Source organism: Ictalurus punctatus, chromosome 22, assembly GCF_001660625.3.
Source record: "Ictalurus punctatus breed USDA103 chromosome 22, Coco_2.0, whole genome shotgun sequence".
NCBI lineage: Eukaryota > Metazoa > Chordata > Actinopteri > Siluriformes > Ictaluridae > Ictalurus > Ictalurus punctatus.
Window position 1 is genome coordinate 8,863,153 of NC_030437.2, and position 25,074 is coordinate 8,888,226.

At 38.7% G+C, this 25,074-nt stretch overlaps 2 protein-coding genes and 2 long non-coding RNA genes across 6 annotated transcripts; 2 read left to right on the top strand and 2 right to left on the bottom strand.

Annotated features, from left to right (window-relative positions):
* Positions 1-1,864: 1,864 nt before the first annotated feature.
* On the top strand, positions 1,865-14,228 carry ciz1b (cdkn1a interacting zinc finger protein 1b). Of its 2 annotated transcripts, XM_017452560.3 has the most exons (16): positions 1,865-1,971; positions 2,250-2,413; positions 4,947-5,077; positions 5,183-5,346; positions 5,533-5,644; positions 5,736-5,820; positions 5,933-6,015; positions 9,086-9,165; positions 9,365-9,544; positions 9,678-9,802; positions 10,647-10,728; positions 11,010-11,123; positions 12,139-12,270; positions 12,351-12,402; positions 12,490-12,611; positions 13,318-14,228. In XM_017452560.3, exons 2-16 carry the CDS (start codon positions 2,283-2,285, stop codon positions 13,534-13,536), a joined length of 1,812 nt encoding a protein of 603 aa, XP_017308049.2. In that variant the 5' UTR covers positions 1,865-1,971; positions 2,250-2,282; the 3' UTR covers positions 13,537-14,228. The 2 variants fall into 2 exon arrangements, with proteins under 2 accessions (XP_017308049.2, XP_017308048.2); XM_017452559.3 differs by having other exon boundaries at positions 1,894-2,413.
* LOC108256063 (uncharacterized) lies at positions 11,746-12,059 on the bottom strand. The gene is made up of 2 exons (XR_001810214.3): positions 12,018-12,059; positions 11,746-11,908 (listed from the first exon to the last, which is right to left on the bottom strand). It is a non-coding gene; the product is annotated as an uncharacterized LOC108256063 (long non-coding RNA).
* Positions 14,229-16,965: 2,737 nt separating the features above from the next.
* Positions 16,966-24,846, top strand: surf4l (surfeit 4, like). 2 transcript variants are annotated; one of them, XM_017452446.3, is made up of 6 exons: positions 16,966-17,183; positions 20,793-20,979; positions 22,474-22,550; positions 22,925-22,968; positions 23,073-23,259; positions 23,495-24,846. In XM_017452446.3, the coding sequence occupies exons 1-6, from the start codon at positions 17,136-17,138 to the stop codon at positions 23,759-23,761; spliced, it is 810 nt and encodes a 269-aa protein (XP_017307935.1). In that variant the 5' UTR covers positions 16,966-17,135; the 3' UTR covers positions 23,762-24,846. The 2 variants fall into 2 exon arrangements, with proteins under 2 accessions (XP_017307935.1, XP_053530420.1); XM_053674445.1 differs by lacking the exon at positions 16,966-17,183 and adding an exon at positions 19,270-19,390.
* On the bottom strand, positions 17,652-18,233 carry LOC124626170 (uncharacterized). The gene is made up of 2 exons (XR_006980843.2): positions 17,866-18,233; positions 17,652-17,777 (listed from the first exon to the last, which is right to left on the bottom strand). It is a non-coding gene; the product is annotated as an uncharacterized LOC124626170 (long non-coding RNA).
* Positions 24,847-25,074: the final 228 nt, after the last annotated feature.

The following is a 25,074-nucleotide window of genomic DNA, read 5'->3' on the forward strand; positions in this document are numbered from 1 at the left end:
GCGCCATCTAGTGGAGAACATGTAAAACATTTCTGCAGTTATGTGTACTAGAGTTGTAATGATACCAGAAACATATCTTACGATACTATTATATGATACCAGCTGAAGTACCACGATACTAAATGTTAATTCAGAATTTGGGTCTACAAAATGAACTGAATTTTCCTCTGAATACTTATTAATGAGAATGAATAACTGGTTGTTGTAAAAGCTCAAAATAATCATACAACTGGCAAACAACTAATTCAGTGTGCCACATATTATATCTATTGTTCCCTAGAGAAATGAAATCATACAAATGGAAATTGTCTTCAGAGAACTAAGAATGAACACAACATTAGGAGTAAATAACTGAATTTGGAACTTCAAAAAACATCATAAAATTGGGAATGTTAGACTGCGTACTAGCAAACAGGGAACCTTTAAAGACTAAGGTAAAGAATTTAGGTTAAATAAAGTGTCAATCACCTTTGTGTATTCTGAAAAAGCAGTGAGATGTGTCGTTTTAGCGAAAATTGTATTAACACAACAATACTTAAGGTACTACTGTATTGAAGATACTACCGATTAAAAATATAGTGACATCGGCGGTATTTTGAAGCTTTAGTATCGTGATACTACCGTAGTACGCTAATGTGTACAGTGCTCCCAATCCTGGGCCTGCAGAACCTGTCCTACACATTTTAGTGTTTTCCTGCTCCTATTCACCCGATTCAATGAATCAACACATTAAACAAATTCTGATTTGAAGTAGGTGTCTTGGAGCAAGGAAAACACTAAAATGTGCAGGAAAACCTATTGAGAATTCATCAAAATATCTGTGCAAAGATTTTATTAGTTTGAGTTTTATTAATCTCCAGAGATTTCTTTATTATTCAGGCTTTGGATATCTGCTGATCAAATAACATTGATATTTCTGCTTGATCCCTAGTGGCTTTGTAATAGTTAGTTTGTGAATAGTTGTAATAGTAGATGATAAAGTGCACAGCATGTAAGGAAGGTATTAAAACTCATCTTGATGGAAATGATCAGGACTCTATCCAGTGGAGATCAGAGATTACACACTGGAATAAATTAGGGTTGCATCGTTCACCGGTAATACAATAGTACGGAAAGTAATGTTGTATGTGCGGCAGTTAATACTATTTTCACTAAAATGACACATCTCACTGCTTTTGCAGAATACGCAAAGTTTAGTGACACTTCATTTAACCTAAATTCTTTACTTTAATCTTTAAAGATTTCTTGTTGGCTAGTAAGCGAGCAAACATTATGCTAACTGCTCTGTGTAAATACTAAAATTAACTGTGTTTTGATAGTAAGCGAGCTAATGTTCCCAATTTTATTTATCTTTTTGAGTTCATTTCCAAATTCAGTTATTTATTCCTAATGTTTTGTTCATTCTTAGTTCTCTGAGGACAATTACCATTTGCATGATTTTATTGCTCTAGGGAACAACAGATGACACACGGTGGCTTAGTGGTTAGCACGTTCGCCTCACACCACCAGGGTCAGGAGTCAAGGTTTGATGTGTGTGGAGTTTGTATGTTCTCCCTGTGCTGTGGGGGTTTCCTCTGGGTATACTGGTTTCCTCCCTCAGTCCAAAGACATGCATGTTAGGTTTATTGGCATGTCTAAAGTGTCTGTAGAGTGTGATTGTGTGCCCTGTGATGGATTGGCACCCTGTCCAGGGTGTACCCTGCCTTGTGCCCGATGCTTGGAATTTGGTTCATTATGTAGTTTTTAATTTATGAATCAACACAATATTGGAGTGGTATCGTGATACTTCAGCTGGAATAGTATCGTAAGATATTTTTGTAGTATCGTGACAACCCTAGAATAAACACAGATCTGCAGTTGTTCCTCCGGGTCGCAAGGGGGCGCACATGCATCTTCGTCTTTATACCAACTGGATGAAGAAAACGTTACTGTTGTGGTGGAGTTTGTATAATCTAACGTCGCGTATAACTGGTAATTAAATACATACATTACGATTATATATCAAATATATATTTTGTGAATGACTTAATTTGCAAGTTAGTCCTGAAAGCTTTTTAGAATGACAGGATATTTTAATGAGCTGTTAGCTCGTTTTAGAGACGCGTTAGCATGCAGATGTAAACACGTTACTAGATCAGTCTGTAAATAGACTTCAACGCTGCACGTGACGCTGGGAGATAAAGTCACAGCTTCTTTCGCGGGGAAAAAGTCTCATGGTCCTAGTTCCTGTGCCAAATCTGTGTCTCCAGATTTGTGCACCCCGGGGAAAGAAGAAAGAAAAGATGATCCGTGAAAAGGAAAAGCAGCTCCAGCGTTTTCCAGCGGAGTCTCGCGCCTCCATCCCGTCTCTGCTGTCTCTGTCTAGATCTCCACCTTTCCTCCTGTCAGATGTTCACCTGCGCCCAGGAACACGGTAGGAACAACTGACCAGCTGCTTCTTACAGGCAGAAAAACAGACTGCGTTTTCACTTCTTCATCTCATAGCCGCATCAGTGCTATTATTCATCTGATAGCAGTGCAATGTCATTAAATCTGCTTCAACTGAAAAATGAAAATAAACCTCCCTCAATGCCACCACTAGCTGAAACATCTGAACCTCATTTTTAAATGCTCCATGTGCATGCATATACATTCCTTTTTGTTAATATTAATTAATCATGTCCTTAGTATGATACGGTTCTGTCTGATATTTTGAAAACTATGAAGACTTCATCACCAGGGTTTACTTATTTTACTGCACTGTGGTGTTTTGTTTTGTTTGTTTTTTTATTTTGCAAAGTGCAATATTTGAATAATAATAATAATAAAAAACATTGTTTTAAAACTCACAGATAAACTTGGTTTTATAAGGTTAAAAATCTCCCAGCTAATCATCATCCAGAATAAATGCTTTGGCCAGTCACTCTTTGTCCAGTTTACACAGACAGTATGGCGAGCTGAGGAGAAAGCAACTTTAGCTGTAGATGTTCTACATATAGTTCATGAGCGTAATAAAAACCAGTGTACTGAACAGGTACGTTCCAGGTCTACTGTAGATCACATCACACAACGTACCTAGCTGAAATTCTTGTGTAACTCCGGACTGAAGGTTTCCTAGCAGAATTTCTGAGCATTTGTTAGATTTGTTTGTGTGTTTGCATAGAGATATTTATTGTATGATGTAAAGTAGTTAAACATTGTTGAATGTTTAAAGTTAAATGTCAAGGATAATCTTGTAAAGGAACAGCTTTAGATTTTAAATAGTGAAATGTCTTGTATTTTATTTCTACTGTACGCTTTTGAGGTAAGGATATTCTGCTTAATTTCTATATTTTAGCAACATTTAGTTACCAGATAAAAACTGGAAGAGGCCGTTTCACTACTTGCAGAGTGCTGTAGTTATGTAAGCAGTATGGCTGACAGTCAGAGACACAGTCGCAAGGAGGGATGAAACGGTTACCGGTTTCACGCTAAACCACGATAAAAGTCCCAGACGGTTATTACTGTGTCACATTTCATTATCATTAAAAAAAAAATCATTATCGTGATTTGTAAAACTCGCTGTAAATGCTGTCCACACACACACCTATCATGGTGCAGCATGCATCGTTGTTTTTTGAGTGTGAAAATGGACGCTACAATTAACAACTGAACACGTCTGCTCAATTCAGCATGAGCCAAAAGAGTCCGAGTCACAGCACAGATCAGCTGGAGTCAGATTTCACTTATCATGCGACGAAAGTGAGGCAAGCTGACTGACAGGAAGGGTGAGGCGAGCTGACTGACCCGGGAAGGGAGAGGCGAGCTGACTGACCCGGGAAGGGTGAGGCGAGCTGACTGACCCGGGAAGGGTGAGGCGAGCTGACTGACCCGGGAAGGGTGAGGCGAGCTGACTGACCCGGGGTAGGGTGATGCGAGCTGACTGACCCGGGAAGGGACAGACGAGCTGACTGACCCGGGAAGGGAGAGGCAAGCTGACTGACAACACGATGGCGGAAGATTTTAATTAGTATAAGTGAGTCTGTCATTGTACTGTTTTGTTGTTGTTGTGTTTTTCATTAAGAATAATAATGAACTCACTATTCAAGCAACTGCCACTTATTCGAAAATGAAAGTGAAATGCACACAGCCGCATGGGCATTCATAAGCGATTTAAAAGTGAGGGAAAAAAGCGGGAGAGTTGCCAAAGCCCCCTTTCACAGCAACTTTCTTCTGGCAAGCTCTGCAGACAGGATTACCATCTTCTATTAAGTTTCCCTCAGCATTTTTATAAAATCCAAAATATAAGTACACTTTGGATTTGATCCTCTTGGAAGGTTGGAAATTCTCCCGAGCGCCGTCACTGCCTTATGCCATGTTCTCTAACGGAACTAAATGATTTTTATTGCTATAAAAAAACCAAAACGACAGTGGGGGCGGTGCCACGGGGGGCAAGCGACGTAACCGGTGTGCGGCCGAACACAAATATAAACCCTGTTTAAATGATTTCAGTGTGTGTATTAGTACTTTTTGTACAGTTTCAGCACATTTTAACAATTCCGTGATAATACTGATAATCATGATATGAAATTTTCATACCGGTACATCTCTAGTCACAAGCAGTATTAGCCTCTGCGTAACAAGACAACACAAATACTGCAAAAGAGCATGTATAATTTAATTACTCTTTTTTTTCTAACAGAGTTCACTCTAGCAATGTTTTAAGAAAAAGAATTTAATTACAACTCAGAATTGTGGTATTCTCGTTTTTACCCAAGTATTAAAAAAAGAAGTAATATTGGTTTATAAAGGAACACATGTTTTGCTCCAAATCATGGAACTGGTAAGAACCCCAGGTATAATCTTGAAGATGATTCACCACTAGAGATTTCAAAATGAGCTGGTTGACGTTTATCAGTTGATTGGATGTTTTGAAGTTGGTGTCACTCGAGCTTCAGGCCTTAAAAACCTTTACTGCTGATTCACAGAATGCCAAGCAGAGGACCTCCCGGAGGACATTCGTTTCCATCTGCACAGACTGTTAGACCTGCCGTCTCACAAGGCCTCCTCGGTCCCTACCCACTGCTGCAGCACACAGTGCCCATGCCCCGACGACCAGGTAAAGGCATTACCTCCGTTTTGTTTTTGAACAGCTTGCTTCTGCCCACTGAGTCATTTCCTATCGTGTAATTCCTAATGCCTTTCACTTTGTGGACTGTTGAAGAGATGCCACCGTGTCATGGGAAGCAGCTACACCCACCTTATTTGTCTTCAGGAGGCGGCCGGTCTCTTCTCGGCGCCCCTCCCGTCGGTGTTCCACCGAGGACCCCACGTATGGCTTTTATACCTGAACATCACCATGAGTCACGTGGAACTTTCATGAATAAGGTGACAGCTTCTCATCTGCACATTGCTCGAGTTATTTTCAGAACCTAAAACTTAAAACCTGAAACCTAGATTGAACGGAACATAACAAGATTGCACTATTAATTTGTCATTTAGGTATTTTAAGGGTGATTAGAACCATTTTTAAGGATTGTTATGGATGATTTGCGTGAACTTTTTATATTTCAGAACGACTCTATGCACAATCTTCAGAGAAAGAGGCAAAACGGCCATGTTGCAGCAGAGAAAAGTAATGGGCAGATGAGCAAATGTAGAATAGATGTAAAAACGTCAAAAGAGGGTGAGTTCATTTGTCTAGCAAAGTAGCACGTTCAGATTTGATTGCATATGATGGTTTTGAAACATGTTAATTCAGTCTTGTGTTGATGCAGGAAAGAAACTGGAAGCATCTGCTGAAAGTCAGGCCGCATCCTCTGAGCAAACAGAGCCTACTGGGAAAAAGCAGAAGATTCATGGGTAATCATAAATAAGTAATAAATAAAGAATGACACTAAATTGAGACTTTAAATATGATCAGCTGCTGTTATGTATTTCACTAATCTGAATTCCCATGTTCTGAATTACACAGCACTAATGAATTGGTTGAAGAGTGTGAAGGTGGAGATGCAGAGCAAAAACCAGCAGATTCGTCCACTGTCCATGAGCAGGAAGGTTAGTTGGCCATATATTAAATCCTGACTTGTCTATTGTAATGGACATCATTCACATCAGTGTCACACACACTTGATAATTGTTACATCTCACTTAAAAATCTCACTTAAAAATCTCACTTACTCCTGCTCATTCACACAATTCTTTGTTCAGCCAATCATGTGGAGTGCAATGCATAAAATCTTGCAGATATAGGCTAAGAGATTCACTTCATGTTCTCATCAGAATGGAGAAAAAATGTGATGTCGGTGACTTTCACTGTGGCGTGGTTGTTGGTAGGCTGGTTTGACTGGAATCTCCTGGAATTTTCACAACAGTCTATAGAGTTTACACAGAGTGGTACAAAAACATCCACTGAGTGGTAGTTCTACAGAATACAGATAATCCTGCATTTGGATTTGTAATTGTTTTGTGTTGTGCTACACTGTCCAATTAAAAACAGCTGCTAGTGTTTGATAGCCTTTGTGTTATAGAAAAGTCTACATGCAGTGATTTCAGATTCTAACTTTATTATGAAAAGTTCTCATTTCTCTGGTGTTTGGAAGTTTACACAGTTTGGGCCATATGCAGAGTCAGCAAGTTAAGTCTAAAAGTTATGGCAATATTTATGTGTGGAAAATTAACATGTATTCAGAGTCAGGTTACAGAGTTGCTTTTTTGGGGAATGCCACTCAGAGGTTGCCAGATTTTTCTTCAGTAGTATTGTGAGACAGGGTTTTTGTTTTTGTTTTTAAATAAAGACCACCGTCTTTGGCAAGTGCTCATATTTAATTAGGGATAGAATATCTGGTCTGTTAAATGTAACATGATGTAACGTAAAAGCAAGAGTCAATTTAAAAATAATATTGCCATCATATTGCTGCATGAATAGTCCCAGTTATAATCATCATATTAACTGGAAATATGGCTTCCACCATTATTATTTGGTAGCTTTTAAAATACCACTTGATCCAGCACATACTATTTTTAATATTGGCTTAGTGGTTAGCATGTTTGCCTCGCAACTTCAGGGTTGGGGGTTCAATTCCATCCTTCGGCCTGCATGCGCGGAGCTTGCATGTTCTCCCTGTGCTTTTGGGGGCCTCCTACTGGTACTCTGGTTTCATCTTACAATACAAAGACATGCGTTTTAGGCTGATTGGCATTTCCAAATTGTCTGTAGTGTGTGATTGTGTGTGCGATTGTGCCCTGCGATCTCGTGCCTGTTCCCTGGGATAGGCTCCAGGCTTCTTGTGACCATGTGTGGGATAAGCTGTATAGAAAATGGATGGATATTTGTTTATATTTTGCTGTTTGAAGGATAAGCTGAATGATCACTCATCTGCTAAACTTAAACCCACTTTAAGTAAGTGTTGTTCATAATTTTACTCATAATTGATTCAGTACTCAAGATGTATAAGATCTCAGATTCTGTGTCTTTGGACCTCCTCTGTGTTTAGAAAAAACTTTTCATGGACTATTAATAAATCAGTTGTTTTATTTATGTATTTAATATTGGCCTCAAATGGCATTCCACCATTTTCTGGGTGTTTTTACAGCCCAAGACGCAGTGTGAAATATTGTGCTTTTATAAAACTGTCAGATCTGCACTTATACAGTAAATGCATATTGTCAAGAGCTAACTCAACTCTGAATATGGCCCTTAGTACTATTCTTATTATGTGAGGAATAAAATAAATGACACACTTTGTATCATTTAGATAATGTTTGTTTTAAAGCACACCTATTATGGTTTTGAAATTTGCCTAATTTTTTTTAGAGGTCTCATACAATAGATTTAGATGTATCCAATGTCACAAAACACTTTAATGTGCTCATAATTTAAATTGCAGTATTACCTTTTTTCCCCAGTGTCAAAAACGACTCGTTAAATGAGTCGTTCTTAAGGATTCATTCTAAACTCCTCCTTTCAGAGAGCATACTCTGCTCTGATTGGTCAGATTTCCCAGTCTGTTGTGATTGGTTTACCGCTGCCAGCGTGTGTCGAAAAAGAAACGCCCACTACCATAAAAAGTTTTAGGTCCATCTGTTTCAGCTCCATCTGGAAAAAAAGAGTCTGTTTTAACTTTCTGCTGTGTGAATAAGCCGGCTGATATAAGGCTAATAAACAAAATGAAGTGCGAGTGATATCGTCTTATGAAGTCATGTTTGATAAAACACGAGTTTCTGTGAAATCTCGTGCCTGTGAAATCGTTACTATGGATGGGTGTGGTCCCGCGGTCTGGCCAGATCTTCTAGTGTGTGCATTCGGAGGATTATGGTGTTACAAATTGGTTGAAACTGTCCTTATGTCTGTGCTCTCCCACAGTTTTAAAATCACTTAAGATAAAAAAAAAAATCATCTAGTGTGTCCCTGGCAACAAACCTGTAGGTAATATTTGGCACATGGCTGATTAGGAGAGGTATTTCAATAACGTGAGTTATTCACGTACACAGCAATATCAGTTTGAGTTCGAGTCCGATAGTGATACATCAGAAGATCAACCCGAACCACCATCACAAGCACGACGAAAACAAGACGTTTCTCAGTGGTAAGTTTATATGTAGTTTGGCAATAACGTGAGTTAGCTGGTTAGCAGAGGCTAACAGCTGTGCACTGGCTGTACACGTATACAACACAAAACCATGCATTTAGAACACACTAGAAAATATATACATAAATAATTAATCATACTTACAGGTTGTGATCCAGAGGCGAAAGATTGCCCAAATAAAGTGGGTAGAGGTGACAACAGTAATCTAACTCTTTCAGAGCAACTACAACTGTAGTGTTTGAGGGCGTGTCAAAGCTGTTCGCGTGCAGCCGATGAACAGATCCGGGGTTTTTTGTTACAAACCTATGTAGGTTAGTAAAGGAAGTAAGTCTGGAATCACTAACAACTCGTTTCAGCTGTTCAGAATCGGTTCCTTCTTTTGGAAGTCAATAACTCCGTTCGTAGTGCACTTTTGATTTTTGAAACTTTGCAGACTTTTACATTCACAAACAGTTTTATAACACACTACATGAAATGTAATATTTGAAAAACCATAATAGGTGCACTTTAAATTTGCATGTTTGTGCCTGCTTTAGGCTACATGCACGGTTATGCAGAGGAGGAATGCCCATCTGCTGAAGCTGACAAGGAAGTGGAGCAGAGCAGGACAGCAGAGGTACAGCTGATCAACAGAAATTATACTTGTCTGTACCACCTTATTCATATGTTCATCAGTCTCCACAGCTTAGAAGGTTCTTTTTCTTATATATACCAGCAGTAAATCGAGACCTCTCAAACTCCTAGCATGTGATATAATTAGTACACTTCTGTATGGATAGTGTGTAAGGTTGTATGAATAGTGTATTGGCTTACAGGTGCTGGGTGTAGGCACATCTCTTAAGGTAACCATTCAGCGCAGCAGCGAGAGTCGAGCCTTCAGCACCGGGTCAGAGGAGGCAGCAGCTGCTGCAGGCCTGGGCATGGACAAAGACATGAACATGACAGCGAACAAATACTGCTGCTATATCTGCAATGTCACTTCTCCTGACCAACATGTAAGATTATGTCCTGTTAAAGAAAAGTGGGTTGGAGCACTTTTCCTAAACATCCTGCATTGTATTATTTACCATAGATGTACAGCACAGGTATTTTGTAAGTGTGATGCACTGAAATGTTGGTTTGCTGCAGGACTTTCAGACTCACATGATCAGCTTGGAACACCAGCAGAAGATGATGGAGATTCAGCACCTGAGTAACACCTGCCTGGCAACACTGCTACCCAAAATGCACCAATCACTACAGGGCAAATGCAGGCAAGTACAGATATTACACACCTCTACAACAGTACCCTTAATTGCTTCTAACCAAGGTTACATTAATTTAATTGGAACTTTCATATATTCTAGATTCATTACACATAAAGTGAAATATTTCAGGCCTTTTTTGTTTTAATCTTGATGATTATGGCTTACAGCTCATGGAAATCAAAAATCGAGTATCTCAAAATATTAGAATAAAGAATTTATAATACAGAAATTAAATTTTTTTTTTATATTAAATTACAGGGAAAAAATTAACTTTACCATGATATTATAATTTTTTGAGATGCGCTTGTACATGGATCTTAGAAAATCCTGAGAAACCTAATACCCTGAGAAAACCTGCAGTGTCCGTTGCCCTGGTTCCAGACAGCTGCTAATCCCAGAGCTCTTAGATCAGCTAGAATCCTCTAACAAACCAATTCACTAATTTGATCTAACATCTCAAGCAATTAGCTGAAGATGAGCAGAAAGAGCCTGTGGAATATGGTTTACGGATGAATTCCAGCATTAAGGATATGACATCACATGAACATAGTGGGTTTACGAGACTATACACATAAGCATGTGGGGCTTAAGTCTGTACTAAAAGTAAGCAAAAGTAAATATTGACTTAAGTTACATTTTTAAGTTGTTTTTTAATAATAAGTTTGACTTTCCATTGAAATGCCCTAAACCATTTAGTTTAGAATCATGTTTATTACTTATTGGAGAGAAAAGATTAGATCTTTTCACTGTTTATTAATCCAGTTAGTGCTCATTGAAGTTGAGTGTTGTGAAAGGTTTGCAGGATGAATTGTAGAGCCTGCTATGGTTGTATTTATGTGATGTGTTACAGAGGACTGCAGCGCTGGTGTGCAATCTGCCAGTGTCACTTTACTGGTGATCTTATCGAACACAGAAGAACCAAGAAGCACAAGGTATGAACAAACATGGAAAGAGCACAAAATGGTTCATTTCTGTAAAGCTGCTCTGTGGCAGTGGTCACTCAGTTGTTAAGATGTTGGATTACTGATCGGAAGATCGTGAGTTCAAATCCCAGCATTGCCAAGCTTCCTCTGCTGGGCCCTTGAGCAAGGCCCTTAACACTCAACTGCTCAGTTGTATAAATGATATAAATGTAAGTCGCTCTGGATAAGGGCGTCTGCCAAATGCTATAAATGTAAATATTATGTAAATGATGTTCCCATGTTGATGACAGATGGCAAAGGTCTCTTCCAGACCATTCTGCACAGTGTGTGAACGACACTTCAGAACTCCTCGCAAGTTTGTGGAGCACATGAAGTCCCCAGAGCACAAACAACAGGTTGAGGAGGTGTGTACACTTGAGTGCAAAAATTTCAGGGGAAAAAAGGAATATTTTCCTTATTTTACTAAACATCTCCGAAAAATTAAATGTGGGTGCATTCTGCAGCAAGACAACATTTCAAACCATGAGGTAAAATTTACAGAAAAATCATGTGGAAAGAGTCAAAAGAAAGAAGTTTTGCCTTGACTCTCAATTTCCAGATCTGGGTCAAGATGCAACTTCATGCTTAAGACTTACTCTTGAGATCCAGGAAGGCATACGTACAGTTATCTCACTGTTATTATATTGACGAACCATTTCTGTGACAGAAGGATCATGTGTAAATGTTTTTTGCGGTTTCAAAACTAATAGGTCAGTTGCTGTGTCTGAATCAGAGTATAATGAAAGCAAAGTAACATGAAGCTGAAGGGCATGTAGGAGGGGATGGGGCTACTTATTTAATTGTAAACCTCTTATACTCTTACTCACAGAAATAAGTTGACAGGAAAAGGTAAACAACTGTTCGCAGGTGGGCGAGATATCACTCGGATCATCTGAACATGAAAAAAATAATAATATAAATAATTAGTTTCAAATATTTTGTGCACCGTATTGAGCACTTATTTTCTCTGTTCTCTGTCAGTTTGGGCCTCCCAAAATGCACAGTGTGTTTCATTCACTTCCTGCAATTTCAGGCTTGAATCTCTTTCTCACAGCAATTGAGTTCCCTTAAATGCGAGTCGAGACCTCATTCAGGCAGTCCTGGAGCAGTTATTTTGGTCCACACATGAGCGTGATTGCTGTGTTCTCACCTGCTTGAGACCACACAGAGGAGATAAATGAATCAGGGTTCCATTTAGTGCTGCATAGATAAAGACACCCTTACATTTCTTTGTCTTCTTTATTTTGTCTTCACTTAACTGCATTGGTGTTTGACTTCATTAGAGGTGTTTCTCAGCTCTGTTGTGATAAGAAAATAACAGTGATATGATTAGACTGCATATATAAATAACCTGTACTTCATTGCTCTGTTTTGCTCTAGCTAAAAGAAGAAGGAGGACCTGAAGTCATGGAGGAACTCATAACATTAGACGCCATAGGTTGCTTTGAAGATGAAGATGACTATGAGGAAGATGAAAGTGAAGAAAAGAATGAACACATGGTGTCTGAACAGGTCATTGTCCTCTTTGATTAACCGATCAGTTAGTTTGGTTTGTTTTATAGTCCATGACCTTCTGCTTTTCTCCCTAACAGGTCAATCCAGCAGAGATTAATGATAAAGTGTATGATGCAGACACACAATATGGTGAGCACAGAATCTAGAAAGACCCACCATGAGATGAGGATAAAAATTTTTATGATGACACATCAGTTTTTATATCTTCTTTCACAGGCACCAGTTTTGTAGTCCCGGTAGCAGGCTTCCTCTGTAAACTCTGCCATAAGTTCTACCACTTTGAGTCCCGAGCTCGAGAGACACACTGCAAGTCTCTCACTCACTACCAGAACTTACAGGTATTGAAGGCTTCAAAAAAGTTTAACCGCATATTAACCATAAATATACATATTGGAGAAATAAATTGCCAAAAAAATCCTTCTATGCGTATTGACTTGAGACCACTTTGCTGCCATACCAGCCCTTCCTTTCTGTGCAATGGTTATCTATAGCCCTATTTGGCTGGGATTTGTTTTAAATGGACAGGAAGGGCCATAAACTGTAGGGTACACTCCCATAAGCTGATTCGATTGGGCATTAATAATGACAGCCAGTATAAAGCCTCATTTTATATGCACATCACAATATCATGATTGTAGTGTTTTATAAATAAATTGATGATTCAGCATATCATCGTGTGTGGCACAGCGTCTTGGTTCATAAGAAGAGGTGTTAGAAACTCTCCTGTCCTGCATCAAGAGTACAAAGGAAGGGATGAAATATAAACAAACTCCCAAAAATGCAGATGCAACATAGTATGATGAAACACTTTTTCCTGCAACACCCAGTGGCAATAGATTTTAATGAGTTTTATTTATTCACATATTATTAACTGACATAATTGATCTTGGTTTCATTTTTTACATCACAAAAACCTTAAATTTTAACGGGTACGTGGACATTTTATATCCACTGTATCTTTAAGGTTCTGCTTTATACTGTATGTTATCTTAGTTTTCTGAGATTTCTCAAAGTTAAATCTAATATCAAATGTGATATTTACAGAAGTACAAGGCTCTGCTGAACCTACCTCAGAAGGATGATGAGAAAACAACCAGTTACTTGGGTAAGGTTCAGAATGTTGAGAACAGCACTGTGGAGATGAAGGACAGACATGAAGAAGAGGAGAACTCTGAAAACCATTACACAGCCAGCTGCTGCCCTCACGAAGAAGCAACACTCAAAATCCCCCCACAAAAGTCCAACCTCAAAACCACTGCCTGAGTCCTCGGTCACACAAAACCCTAATATGGTTTTAAAGCATCTTACTGCTGAAAAACATCTCTGATTGTGGTTCTTCAGGACAGGAAAATAAACCTCTTAGTAAGTCTACGGAAACATTGATGTCCCAGTGATGTGCATATGACCGAGTCAGTGCTTTGGTTTTATCAGTGCTTTATAAAACCATGTCTTTCTTTATCATATGCAACTTCTGGAGCTCTGACCATGTACATTGCAGTGCAAAAGTAATTGGACTGTGATTTTTTTTTTTTTCCTCTAATTTATTATTTTGTTTGATAACTTTTTAATTTTATTATAATATTTTATCTTATCGTTTTTCTTGGATTGTTTTAATTTTTAATCTAATACTAAATAAAATTGGATAGAAAGATAGTAAGTTTATTACTGGATAGTACATACAGGAACATTAATTTATCAGTTTACCTCATCACTATTTAAATTTTTATCCTGTGTGCTATAGTACTGAACCAAAGTAAATATTATCCCTGTCTCAGTTCCTTGGGTCATCCTGGTGGGCTACGCATTATAACTCAATACTTGCTTTGTTTGTGTTAATATATCCTATGTTTTGTTTTTTAGTTGGCTACTTTTTAAACCTTTTGAGAATTATTTTGTTATTTATTTATATAAATATATTTGTTTTTATTTTTAATTAAAGAACATCTTTTGTGCAACTGTCAAGTACGATGAAAAGGCTCAAACTACATCCTCTGTTCTGTGTCCACTTTTCTAGTGAATTAGCTGAAATTAATCAGTCCTTTGTGTCTGTCAGATTTATTAACATTCTTCTGATAGAATTATCATCTATGAACATCTATGTAACATTAGTTCACTCTTTAAACTACTATGGTGACGGATCAGACATGTGGTAAGCGATGGGGAAATGGAACGTCGCTTTGAAGTAAAAACTTAATTTACTAGCCCAAGGATTTTAATGACCATCACTAATTTTTTTCTTGTCCTTAATGGTATCCACTAGACATAACATGACACCAATAGAAGACAACAAATTACCAGTAGAGACCCACAGGGACCATTACAGTTTCCATTAAAACCAATACAATTCCCATTATAACCATTACAAATTCTATGAGGGTTTGGGGGGGGGGGGGGAGTGATTCCATCACCAAGAAAGGTGATGGCATTATTCTCAGTGGGACATATCTCAGTGGGACAATGATCAGTGAGCTTATTTATGAGGAAGAGGGAAAACAGCTCTTTCCTCCAAGTGTGTTACACTGCTCTGACACTATAGATTTTTGTAGGTTTTATGCATGTTTTATGTTAATTATCTGAAATTTGCACATAGGTTGTTGTGAAGGACACTTTAGCCATGTTTAAAATGTCTTAAATTCATATATGTTAACGTAATATGAATGGGAGACAAATTATATTCAAATCGTGGAATCACCCCATACTGCCAGTTGTAACGCCGATGGGGAGTTTTAACCGCACATCTGGCAACCAAGCGAGCACTGAGGAAGTAAGATAGGGTGAGGCGTTTCCTCGGCCTCGTGTTACGTATCATTACAAATGGGGTAATATTAATACTGACACAAGACAAATAAGAGGTATTCGTTTCAAAAATTTTAAACGAATATATGCACACTAACCTTAATTTTCTACCGTTTGTTGTTTGTTCCAACCATATCCTCCGCGGCGATAGGTGGCGCTGCACCAGCCCGGGTTGCCAGGCCGTGGTTTAAAATCCATCTTAGCAGTGTTTTATGTCTCCACACTCTGACAATCCTGCATTATGTCTGTATGGGTCATTAGGTGGTGTCTATCACTCATTCCATTCCAAAACTTAACACCTTTTCCTTCCATTACTTGGCATTTTGAAGGTCAGAATAATAGTACACATAAAATCTCTAATTAGTACACTAATTATTAATCTACCTATCCTATTATCTGTTACAGCAGGGTGCTTAGGGTGAATTCAGGGTTTATAATGTTGGGACATAAGGTAAACTGAGAGTTTTACTTAGCAGTATTTATTTTACGGCCTGATAAAATTCAAATGTTACTGCCAATTGCAGTGGAACTGCTTGATATAAATAACGAGAAGAATAATTACTTAATTCAAATGAAACCACAAACATGAAACCAGAAATCGGCTCCAAAAAAAATTGAGGTAGGAAAAATGACAGACGCTAGAAAGTTTGTGAACCCTTTACAATTTTCTGTATTTCTGCATACATTTGACATGAAATGTGATTAGATCTTAATCTAAGTCCTAAAACTAAATAAAGAGAACCCAATTAAACATATGACACAAAAACTACAGTTTTTACATTTATTTATTGAGCGCATTTATCCAACATTAAATGTTTCATTTTTTTTTTTTTTTTTTTGGAAAAAGTATGTGAACCTCTAGCAGTATGAGTTAATTTAAAGGGGTAATTGAAGTCCCATGTTTCAATCAAGGGGATGGCAATGAGTTTAGCAGGCCAGCCCATGTTTCAAGAACACTATAAATGTCTGGTCTTCACCACACAGGTTTATGGAAGTGTGCCATGCCTCAATCAAAGGAGATTTATGAGGATCTCAGGAAAGAAAAAAAAGGAAAAAAAAGAAGAATTTGGCCTTAATCAATCCACTCTAAGGCAGATGATATACAAATGGAGGAAATTCAGCATCACCATTACTCCTAAAGAGTGGTTGTCCAGAAAAATAAATCACTCCAAATAATATTATGGGACGTAAAAAAGAACTCTAGAGTAACATCTAAGTGCCACCATTAGGCAAACAATGAACAAAAATGGTGGACATGGCAGGATAGCATGGAGGAAGCCACTCTCTCCAAAAAGAACACTTCTGCTAACTAAACTAAAGTTTGCTCAAGACTGTCTATAAACCAGAAGCTTATTGGGAAAATGTTCAGTGGATAGATTAATAAAAAAAAAATAATAATAAAATAAAAAACATTGAATTTCAAAATGAGAACCTCATACCAACTGTGAAGCTTGGGGGTGGCAGCATCATGGTTTGTGGCCACTTTGCTGCCTCAGATACAGTACGGCTTGCCATTATTGATGTTCCTATGAATTCTGGATTGTACCAGCATATTTTACAGGAGAATGTCATGGTATCTATCTGTGAACCAAATCTTAACCGTAAGTTAAGATGCAGCAAGAACCCTAAGCACAGAAGTAAGTATACATAATGGTTAGACCAGAAGTAATTTAACAATTTTGGAATAGCTACCAACTCGAGGTGTAAGACAAACGTGCTAACCATGGATCCACCATGTTTACAATTACTCAACAAACGCAACCGCCAAACCACAAGGGGGAAAATGCTGCGGCAGCTCAAAACCTATTCATTCATTACAAATGTAGATCTGGCAACCCTGTCTGGCTGCTTTGGTCCACGTGGCATGCAGGGCCAGTTGTAGCCTACAGGGGGCGACATCAGCAACAGTATCGGGCATTATGGGGCGGCGATGCTTTTCATCCACACCGATAACGAGACGTCTCGTTTAGAAAACCTGTAACATCTGCAGGAGACACAGCTTTTAGCCCACATTTTACCAGACACTGATCTCGTTCTACAGTCTGCGGTAAACACAGCGGTGTGCGATGGTCCAGAACAGTTTGATGAGCAGCGCGGAGGACGTGGCGGATCAGGTAAGAGATCAGACACAAGACGGCCTGTTCTGATGGAGAGAAAAACGACAGACAGCCTGCAAGTGCCCTCTTCTTGTTTAATTTTCTCTCTAACTTTCCCCCAGACACCGCTCCTCTGACCCGTATGTGAGATTAAAGCAGACGGAATAGTAAGAGTTCATGTCTGAAATGAAGTTAGCTTTAGTTCATGTGGAATAAGGACTGGAGTAAAAGTGCAGTTTAAGGAAATAGTTCCAGGAACATGCAGTGAGTGCAGTATAACGGTAACTTAAACAGCATGCTGGGGTAAAATATCACTGTCCTTTAGGGCATAACATTTCCTCCACATTGGTTAGAAAGTAAACCTCAAAACAAACAGTGATTAAAAATCATAATTGATCTATATTAAGGAGCCTAAGCATATAATCTACACACTGTGGGGCTTTAATGAGCTGTCCCTGACACTCTATTATTTAAGTTGTTCTTTAAGTCTATTCTTAATGTATTAATTTGAGTCTATTCTTAATTTATTAATTTGAGTCTATTCTTAATGTGTGTGTACCTGCAGGTGATGGTGCTCAGTCTGTTCCCACCACAGCTTGAGTAATCACAAACCTGTTGTTAGAAATGTTACTGTACAGTTAGTGAGCTTAAACAGTTAGTGAAATTAAATAGCACAAATGACAACACAGTGGATTTTTACCTGCTTTTTATGATGTTTGTCCGCCTGGCTTTGTCTTTGTTCTAGCACTGAAATGAACTGTTACACAATGTGAACTGATGTATTCATTGTGTGCACTGTATTCGTGTAGTTTGTCTGTCACTTCAGACATCGTGTGTGTTTTTTCCCGAAGGACGAGGCCAGTACACACAGTTTTTAATGCAATCCAGTGAAGGTCATCAGCTCATTGCCAGTACGGTAGCTATAATTGATATCAGGTGGTTTTATGTCAGTAGAGAATATGCACACGCTCCCTTTCATGCTTTGCTTTATTAAACCTGTGCTCTGCTGTTACAACTCAATAGGTGTACCATGTTGCCAGGTGATTAAATAAACACTCCCATAGTCCTGACTGCTAATGCTCTGTTGACCGAGTCCTACAGATCTCTTCTCATTCATGTGTGCGCTTGGCTGTTACGTGTTGATTGCTGATTGGCTGCTTTAACTTCCTGCTTCTGATGTGAGGCCTGTAGGGGTGGGGCTTGGCAGAGAGCCTGGTAGCATAGACACTTTCACAAGACTGTACAGAGAACAATTTCATAATGAACGCCTTTGCCAACAAATCCTAGTGGTTTTCGTACGTGAGTCATGAAGGGCTGTGACCTCTCTAAGGTTTTGTCTGTAATTTGATGCATGCAAAGGGATGGTTTCCTGGAGGGGTTTTCCTTCCTCTGTGCCTCTGTTGTGTTTGTTTTTTTATCACCGTGTGGTTTGCTTAATTTTTGCATACGAGCGGCATTAATCTCTTTGTATGAGGATTGTTCTGCCCCGAGACCTAGATGTAGCATTTTGGGAGTAGTTTTGCAGTACAATCTTCCCCATATGTGATGATTCACCTTGTCTGTCCTGTTATCACTGAACCATGGACATTTTGTCTTTATTAAGCCATGCACAGTTCTACTGCACAGTCCGCTTTAATAAGAGAAGCTTTAAATCTCCTGGTTTCAATATCTACCGTATCTGCTAGTCATAATACAAATGTAGCAATTGATATAAAGATTTCTGGATCGTGTCGGACATAACGGTTCTGCTTTCAAAAGCTGGTGAACAGGGTGAAATGTAAATTTGTTGTAAAGTTACTCTTAATTTATTTGATAGGAGATGCATGATCGTGGGTTCCACCTCCTATCTTCATGAAATCTGTACTAGAGGCCAAAAATAAACGTCCTCAATTTGACATTTGCCAGCTTACATTTCAGACATGCATTTAGAGCACGTAGGGATGATGACGATCTGAAACCACAAACACATTTCACAAACACATTTCGCAAAGACATTTTTCTCTTTCTCCTCCCTCAGCTAAACAGTGTTCAAATCACATCAGAGACGAGCCTGAACACGTAAGTCAGGTGATGGACTGGGCCATTCTAACACTTTTTTTTTTCTCTGACACCAATTGAGTTTCCTTTGCTGTATGCTTTGGATCGTTGTCCTGCTGGAAGGTCCACCCACATCTCATCTTCATCATCCTGGTGGATGGCAGCAGATTCTTCTCAAGAATCTCCCGGTAAAGGGCTCCATTCATCTTTCCTTCAATTATACGAAGTCTGCCAGTACCATGTGATGAAAAACAGCCCACACCATGATGCTTCACCTCCACACTTCACTGTTGGTGTAGTGTTTTAAGGGTGATGTGCAGTGCCATTTCTCCTCCAAACATGGTGTGTAGTCTAACAGCCAAAAAGTTCAATTCTGCTCTCGTCTGACCAGACTACACTCTCCCAGTGTTTCATAGGCTTGTCCAAATGAGTTGTCGCAAACTTTAAACGAGCCTCAACATGCCTTTCCTTTAGTAATTGAGTCTTGTTGAGTGAGCGTGAGTAGTGGAGTGCAATGCCTATTGTTTTCTCTGTGACGATGGTACCTGCTGCCTCCAAGTGTTTCTGGAGCTCTTTCCGAGTGGTCTTTGGCTCTTGGGCTACTCTTCTGACTATTCTTCTGACTCCCTGGTCAGAAATCTTGCGAGGAGCTCCTGTGCGTGGCCGGTTGATGATGGAGTGATGTTGCTTCCACTTGTGGATAATGGCCCTAATGGTGCTTACTGGAAGATTCAGAAGTTTTGAAATACGTCTGTATCCAATTCCATCAATATGTTTTGCAACAATAAGGTTGTGAAGGTCTTGGGAGAGCTCTTTGCTTTTACCAATCATGAGATGTTTCTTGTGACACCTTGGTAACGAAAAGCCTTTTTATTGACCATCAATTTACTAACCCAGCTGATATTAATTTGCACAGATAGGAGTTATAATTACTTTTGGATTTAAGCTGGTTCCTTGCCTTACCTTGCCTTGGAGAACTGCTTTTTCTTAGCGTGTTCAATACTTTTTTCCTGTGTCATTCCACTTTAATACACATAACTTTATTGCTGGACTTTAATGTTGTGAATTCTTTATATTTCCGGATTTCTTGAGTTAATAGTGATGTCTGGTCAAAATTTCACGTGAAGTGAACATTTTAAATATATTTACTGAAAAAAAAAAAATGTTGACGCGTTCAATAATTATTTCCCCCACTGTATCATGTGCTTGAGTTGGGGCACTGGTAAGGACCCTGTCTCACTACACATTGGGACACTGATGACTCAATTTCCGGTGACATGACTACGTACTCGCATTGTAAAACGTCACTAACATCTCTTTTATCTAAATTGAAAGTCCTTATTGCACCATGATATGTTTACCACATCACCTAACCTTAGTCAGTAAGGTGATGTGTTCTTCCCTTCTGAGTTGGTATATTAGAGCAGGGAAAACTCTTAAATGTGCAGGTGATCCTCCAGGACCAGGGATGGGGTCCTCTGTTATAATATCCATTTATAAACTTATTCTGCATGTTAGATACTGAAACATGTTGATGCACAGTTGCAGTGCAGAGATTTGAATGTGTTCTTCCTGTGTTATCTGCTTCAGTTCCTGCGAGTGACGAAGCAGTACCTTCCCCATGTAGCGCGATTGTGTCTGATCAGCACCTTCCTAGAAGATGGTATCAGGATGTGGTTCCAGTGGAGTGAGCAGAAAGAATACATCGAGAGCTCGTGGGGATGTGGCTACTTCCTTGCATCACTCTTCGTCTTAATAAACTTACTGGGCCAGCTGGGTAAGGTAGCAGCTTGACTGTACTGGGATGGGCTGTAATATCAATTAAGCCTAAGATAGTTACCAAGTTATGTTTTACTTTAGTAAATACTTACAACTTTGTATTATCATGTACGATGATATCTAATTAGTGTGTAAACCTATAGCACAGGATAATCACTTGGGCCAAAATATTGTGTGTCTGGACGTTTTTTATTCTCAGTTGTCCAAAGGACAAGTAGGCTAGTAGTCACTAGTGATTGTTTTGCACTTATATAGCACTTTTATGCAAAGTGCTTTACACTGTGTCTCATTCACCCATTCTCACACACACTCACACACCAATGGTAGCAGAGCTGCCCTGCAAGGCGCTAACTTGCCATCGGGAGCAACTTGGGGTTCCGTGCCTTGCCCAAGGACACTTCAGCATGTCGGCCGGGAATCGAACCGCCAACCTTACGATTAGTGGACAACCTGCTCTAACACCTGAGCCACAGCCGGCAATAGTGATTGTTTTATCACTTGATCAACAAACAGAGGAAAAAACTGGGAACGCTGGGAAACTTTTTTTTAAAATACGGTGACTGTTACAAAGCACTGACATCTGAGATTCTTTCCATAAATGTTAAATACATGTCTCCTAACAAAAAAACTTCACCACATCAACAATTTTTTCTTTGTTAAACAACACATTTTTTAAAGTCCGTAGATTATGTGGTGTGTCCAAAATATAATATTTTGCATACCGTGAGGATGTATATGTTCTGCTAAAAAAAGAAAAAAAAGAAATGTAAATCAGTAATGAACATTTGGTTTATTCAGTCTGTAATATTTAAGAGGATATTCTTTAAAAACTGTGACAGTGTTATGAAATTCTGTATCGTGTACATTATCGAGATTGATCGAAATATTGCCCAGCTCAAAGCCATCTATTGACGAGCATTACTTCACAGCCCAATTTACTCTTTTCAGTCAGTGCAGGAGTGGACAAATACCTTTTATTAGCTAGTCCAGTGGGGAAGTAAAAGATTCAGTGTACTGCCCTGTCTCATGTTTTGGCTGAAAGTCAAACTGATTAACCTAAAAAGTGGTAGATAACAATATAATAACGAGTAGCAAGCTAGTTTTCTAGCCATTCGCTATTATATTGTCTATATTTGTCTGTATCTACAAGTATATGATATGATATTTTTTTTGTTTATGGATCTTGTCACAAAGCAGCTTTACATAAATTTTGAAATATGTTGTAGGCGCAAGTAAGTAGTAGGGAGAGTAAGAGAGCATGTGCCTTCAGTAGTAAAATGAATGAAAGTAAAATCTTTGAATACTGTTTTTAAAAAAGCTACTAAATTAAGTAGGCTGTCTTCATTTTTTTTTTTTTTTTTTTTTTACATAATATAGCTTTAATAATGTCTGATTTCCTGATCACTGTATACTTAAAGCAGCTAACTGCTTTTAATCCTCTATTTATATAAATGAATGTTAAATGTATTGAAATTAATCTGTCTCTTTCCAGGTGGTTGTGTATTGATCCTGACGAGGAATTTTGTGGAGTATGCCTGTTTTGGACTATTTGGAATCATTGGACTGCAGGTGTGTCATTTAAAATAATTGGCACAAAGCTGTTCCATGCTATTTTTGAAAAAAGTCTAGAAAATACAGGACCGTTGTGTCTTGCATTAATATTAGTTAAGTAAAGACAAATCGCAGTATTCATTGTAGCTTGGCCCTAATTTGTAGCGTGATTTGTCTAATGCCAGTGTCCAGTCTTTTAACTATATAATTAAGGAAAAAACTTCATGAGATGGCCTGTAACTTGGGTTGGTGTAAAGCCTCCTGTTCTATTTCCCATTATCACATTTGACATGTCTGCAATATTAGAATGATTGAGGTGTTTATATGGTAAATAAAATTAGATGGTTAAGTCTATCAGGCTCCATATTCATTATGATTGTGCTCTTTTTCAGACTATTGCCTACAGCATTTTGTGGGACCCAAAGTTTCTGATGAGGTGAGTTCAAGTCAAGATTAAAGCAAATCTGAATATCACCTCCCCGTTAATATATAATCCCTAGTTACATTGATTCTTTCTCTCTCTTTCCTCTTCTCCATAAGGAACCTGGCACTCGGGGGCGGGTTGCTGTTGCTACTGGCTGAGTCGCGTTCAGAAGGCAGGAGCATGTTTGCTGGTGTGCCCACGGTGCGAGAGAGCTCTCCTAAGCAGTACATGCAGCTGGGAGGACGGGTGCTGCTTGTGCTCATGTTCATGACCCTTCTCCACTTTGATGCCAACTTCCTCTCTGTGAGCACACACTAGCACAAAATCACTAGCTCACCATGTTCTGATTAAATGCATGGATACAGTCTTTACTGCAAGTTTCTTTTGACGCACCAGGTTGAAATAATGTATACAAATTGTAATAACGCTGATTGACCACTAGGTGTCAGACTAACACATACCATCATAAACCCATGTGTCATTATGAGCATTGAAAGCTATTGATTACAGATGTGTAATTAGTTCTCATGTCTTTCAGATCTTACAGAACCTGGTGGGCACAGCTCTAATAATCCTGGTGGCAATCGGGTTCAAGACAAAGCTGGCTGCCCTCACTCTGGTTGTCTGGCTCGTTGTCATCAACGTCTACTTCAATGCCTTCTGGACCATTCCAGCTTACAGGCCTATGCACGACTTCCTGAAGTACGACTTCTTCCAGACCACGTCTGTGATCGGAGGTCTGCTGCTTGTGGTGGCACGAGGTCCTGGTGGAGTCTCCATGGATGAGAAGAAGAAGGAGTGGTGAGACTGGGCAAAGCTCAAATGGCTCTCTTGCTCACTCTATAGTGTGTGCTCAGCAGTAGTTTCCTGCAGCATTATCCCTCAAAGCAAGTGCACTATATAGGGAGTGATGAGCAGTTTGAGACATAACCTGTAGTGAAGGAACCGAGAAACCAACAACATGACTCACTCTTTACTTCTGCAGCCCAAGCACTGTCTCACGTTTCTATGGTTTCAGTGTGTTTTCTTCATTTCTACAGGCACTTTTAGGTGTTATAATTTTGTCATATTTATTATTAGCAAATATGGCCAGAATCTGTTTTTCATCCCTATTGTTAACATAATCATTAAAGACCTGTTATATTATTACAACATTTTAAAAATCCAAGAATATCCCCTCTGTTTGTGGTGCCAATCACAGTCCACTGACCAAAGAAACATTCCATTTTCTCATTTTTATTTTTATATTCAAACAACTCTGGCTGCTCTGGTGTCATCTGAGCCCTGTTGCCATATAAATTTCTCATACGTATGTTATAATAACATCAAGGGTTTTATTGGTTGGCCTTGTAAGATCTTCAGTAATGGGTATTTTTACACCACATAGCTGTTTGTGAATGTATATCATAACTGTGCTGATTCAAACTGTATGGTTTCAGTGTGTATGACGGCTGGTATGTTCATCATTACAGCTCAGGAGTATAACAGGCAAGAATTAAGAGATTAACCTATGGTTTGAACCAAGTTTGTGTGTTTTCTGTTATTTAAAAAAAAAAAGGTAAACTGTAATCAGTGACCACCCTTAATGGCCTTTTAGAATCTTTTTTTAGTAATAATTATTATTATTTTCACTTCATTTCAGTATAAATATGTTGATTTATTATGTCAGTATATGCCATTGTTAACTGTTTGTGAACTGTTGTCAGGTCACTAAAAGTTTACAGTAGCTGATAGTATTTTTCAAAAACAAGCAAAGCAAGAATTTTAAATAAATGAAACCCTGTGGTTTGTAATGTTTTTCCTCTTTGTACAAAAAAAATTGCAGAAAATGTTGGTTTTCTAAGTGTCTCATATGTTTTGATAAAGGGGAAAATAAAAAAGCATAAATGAGCAGTGTTTTTGTTTCAGTTAAATATTGCCTTGTTTACAGCTACCCATACCTTAGTCATTTCAGTAACATAATTTTTAAAATCTGGTGTACACCGATTTAAAACATTAAAACCACCTGCCTAATATTGTGTAGGTCCCCCTTGTGCCACCATCTGACCTGTCAATGCATGGACTCCACAAGACCTCTCAAGGAATGCTGTGGTATTTGGCACTGAGATGTTAGCAGCA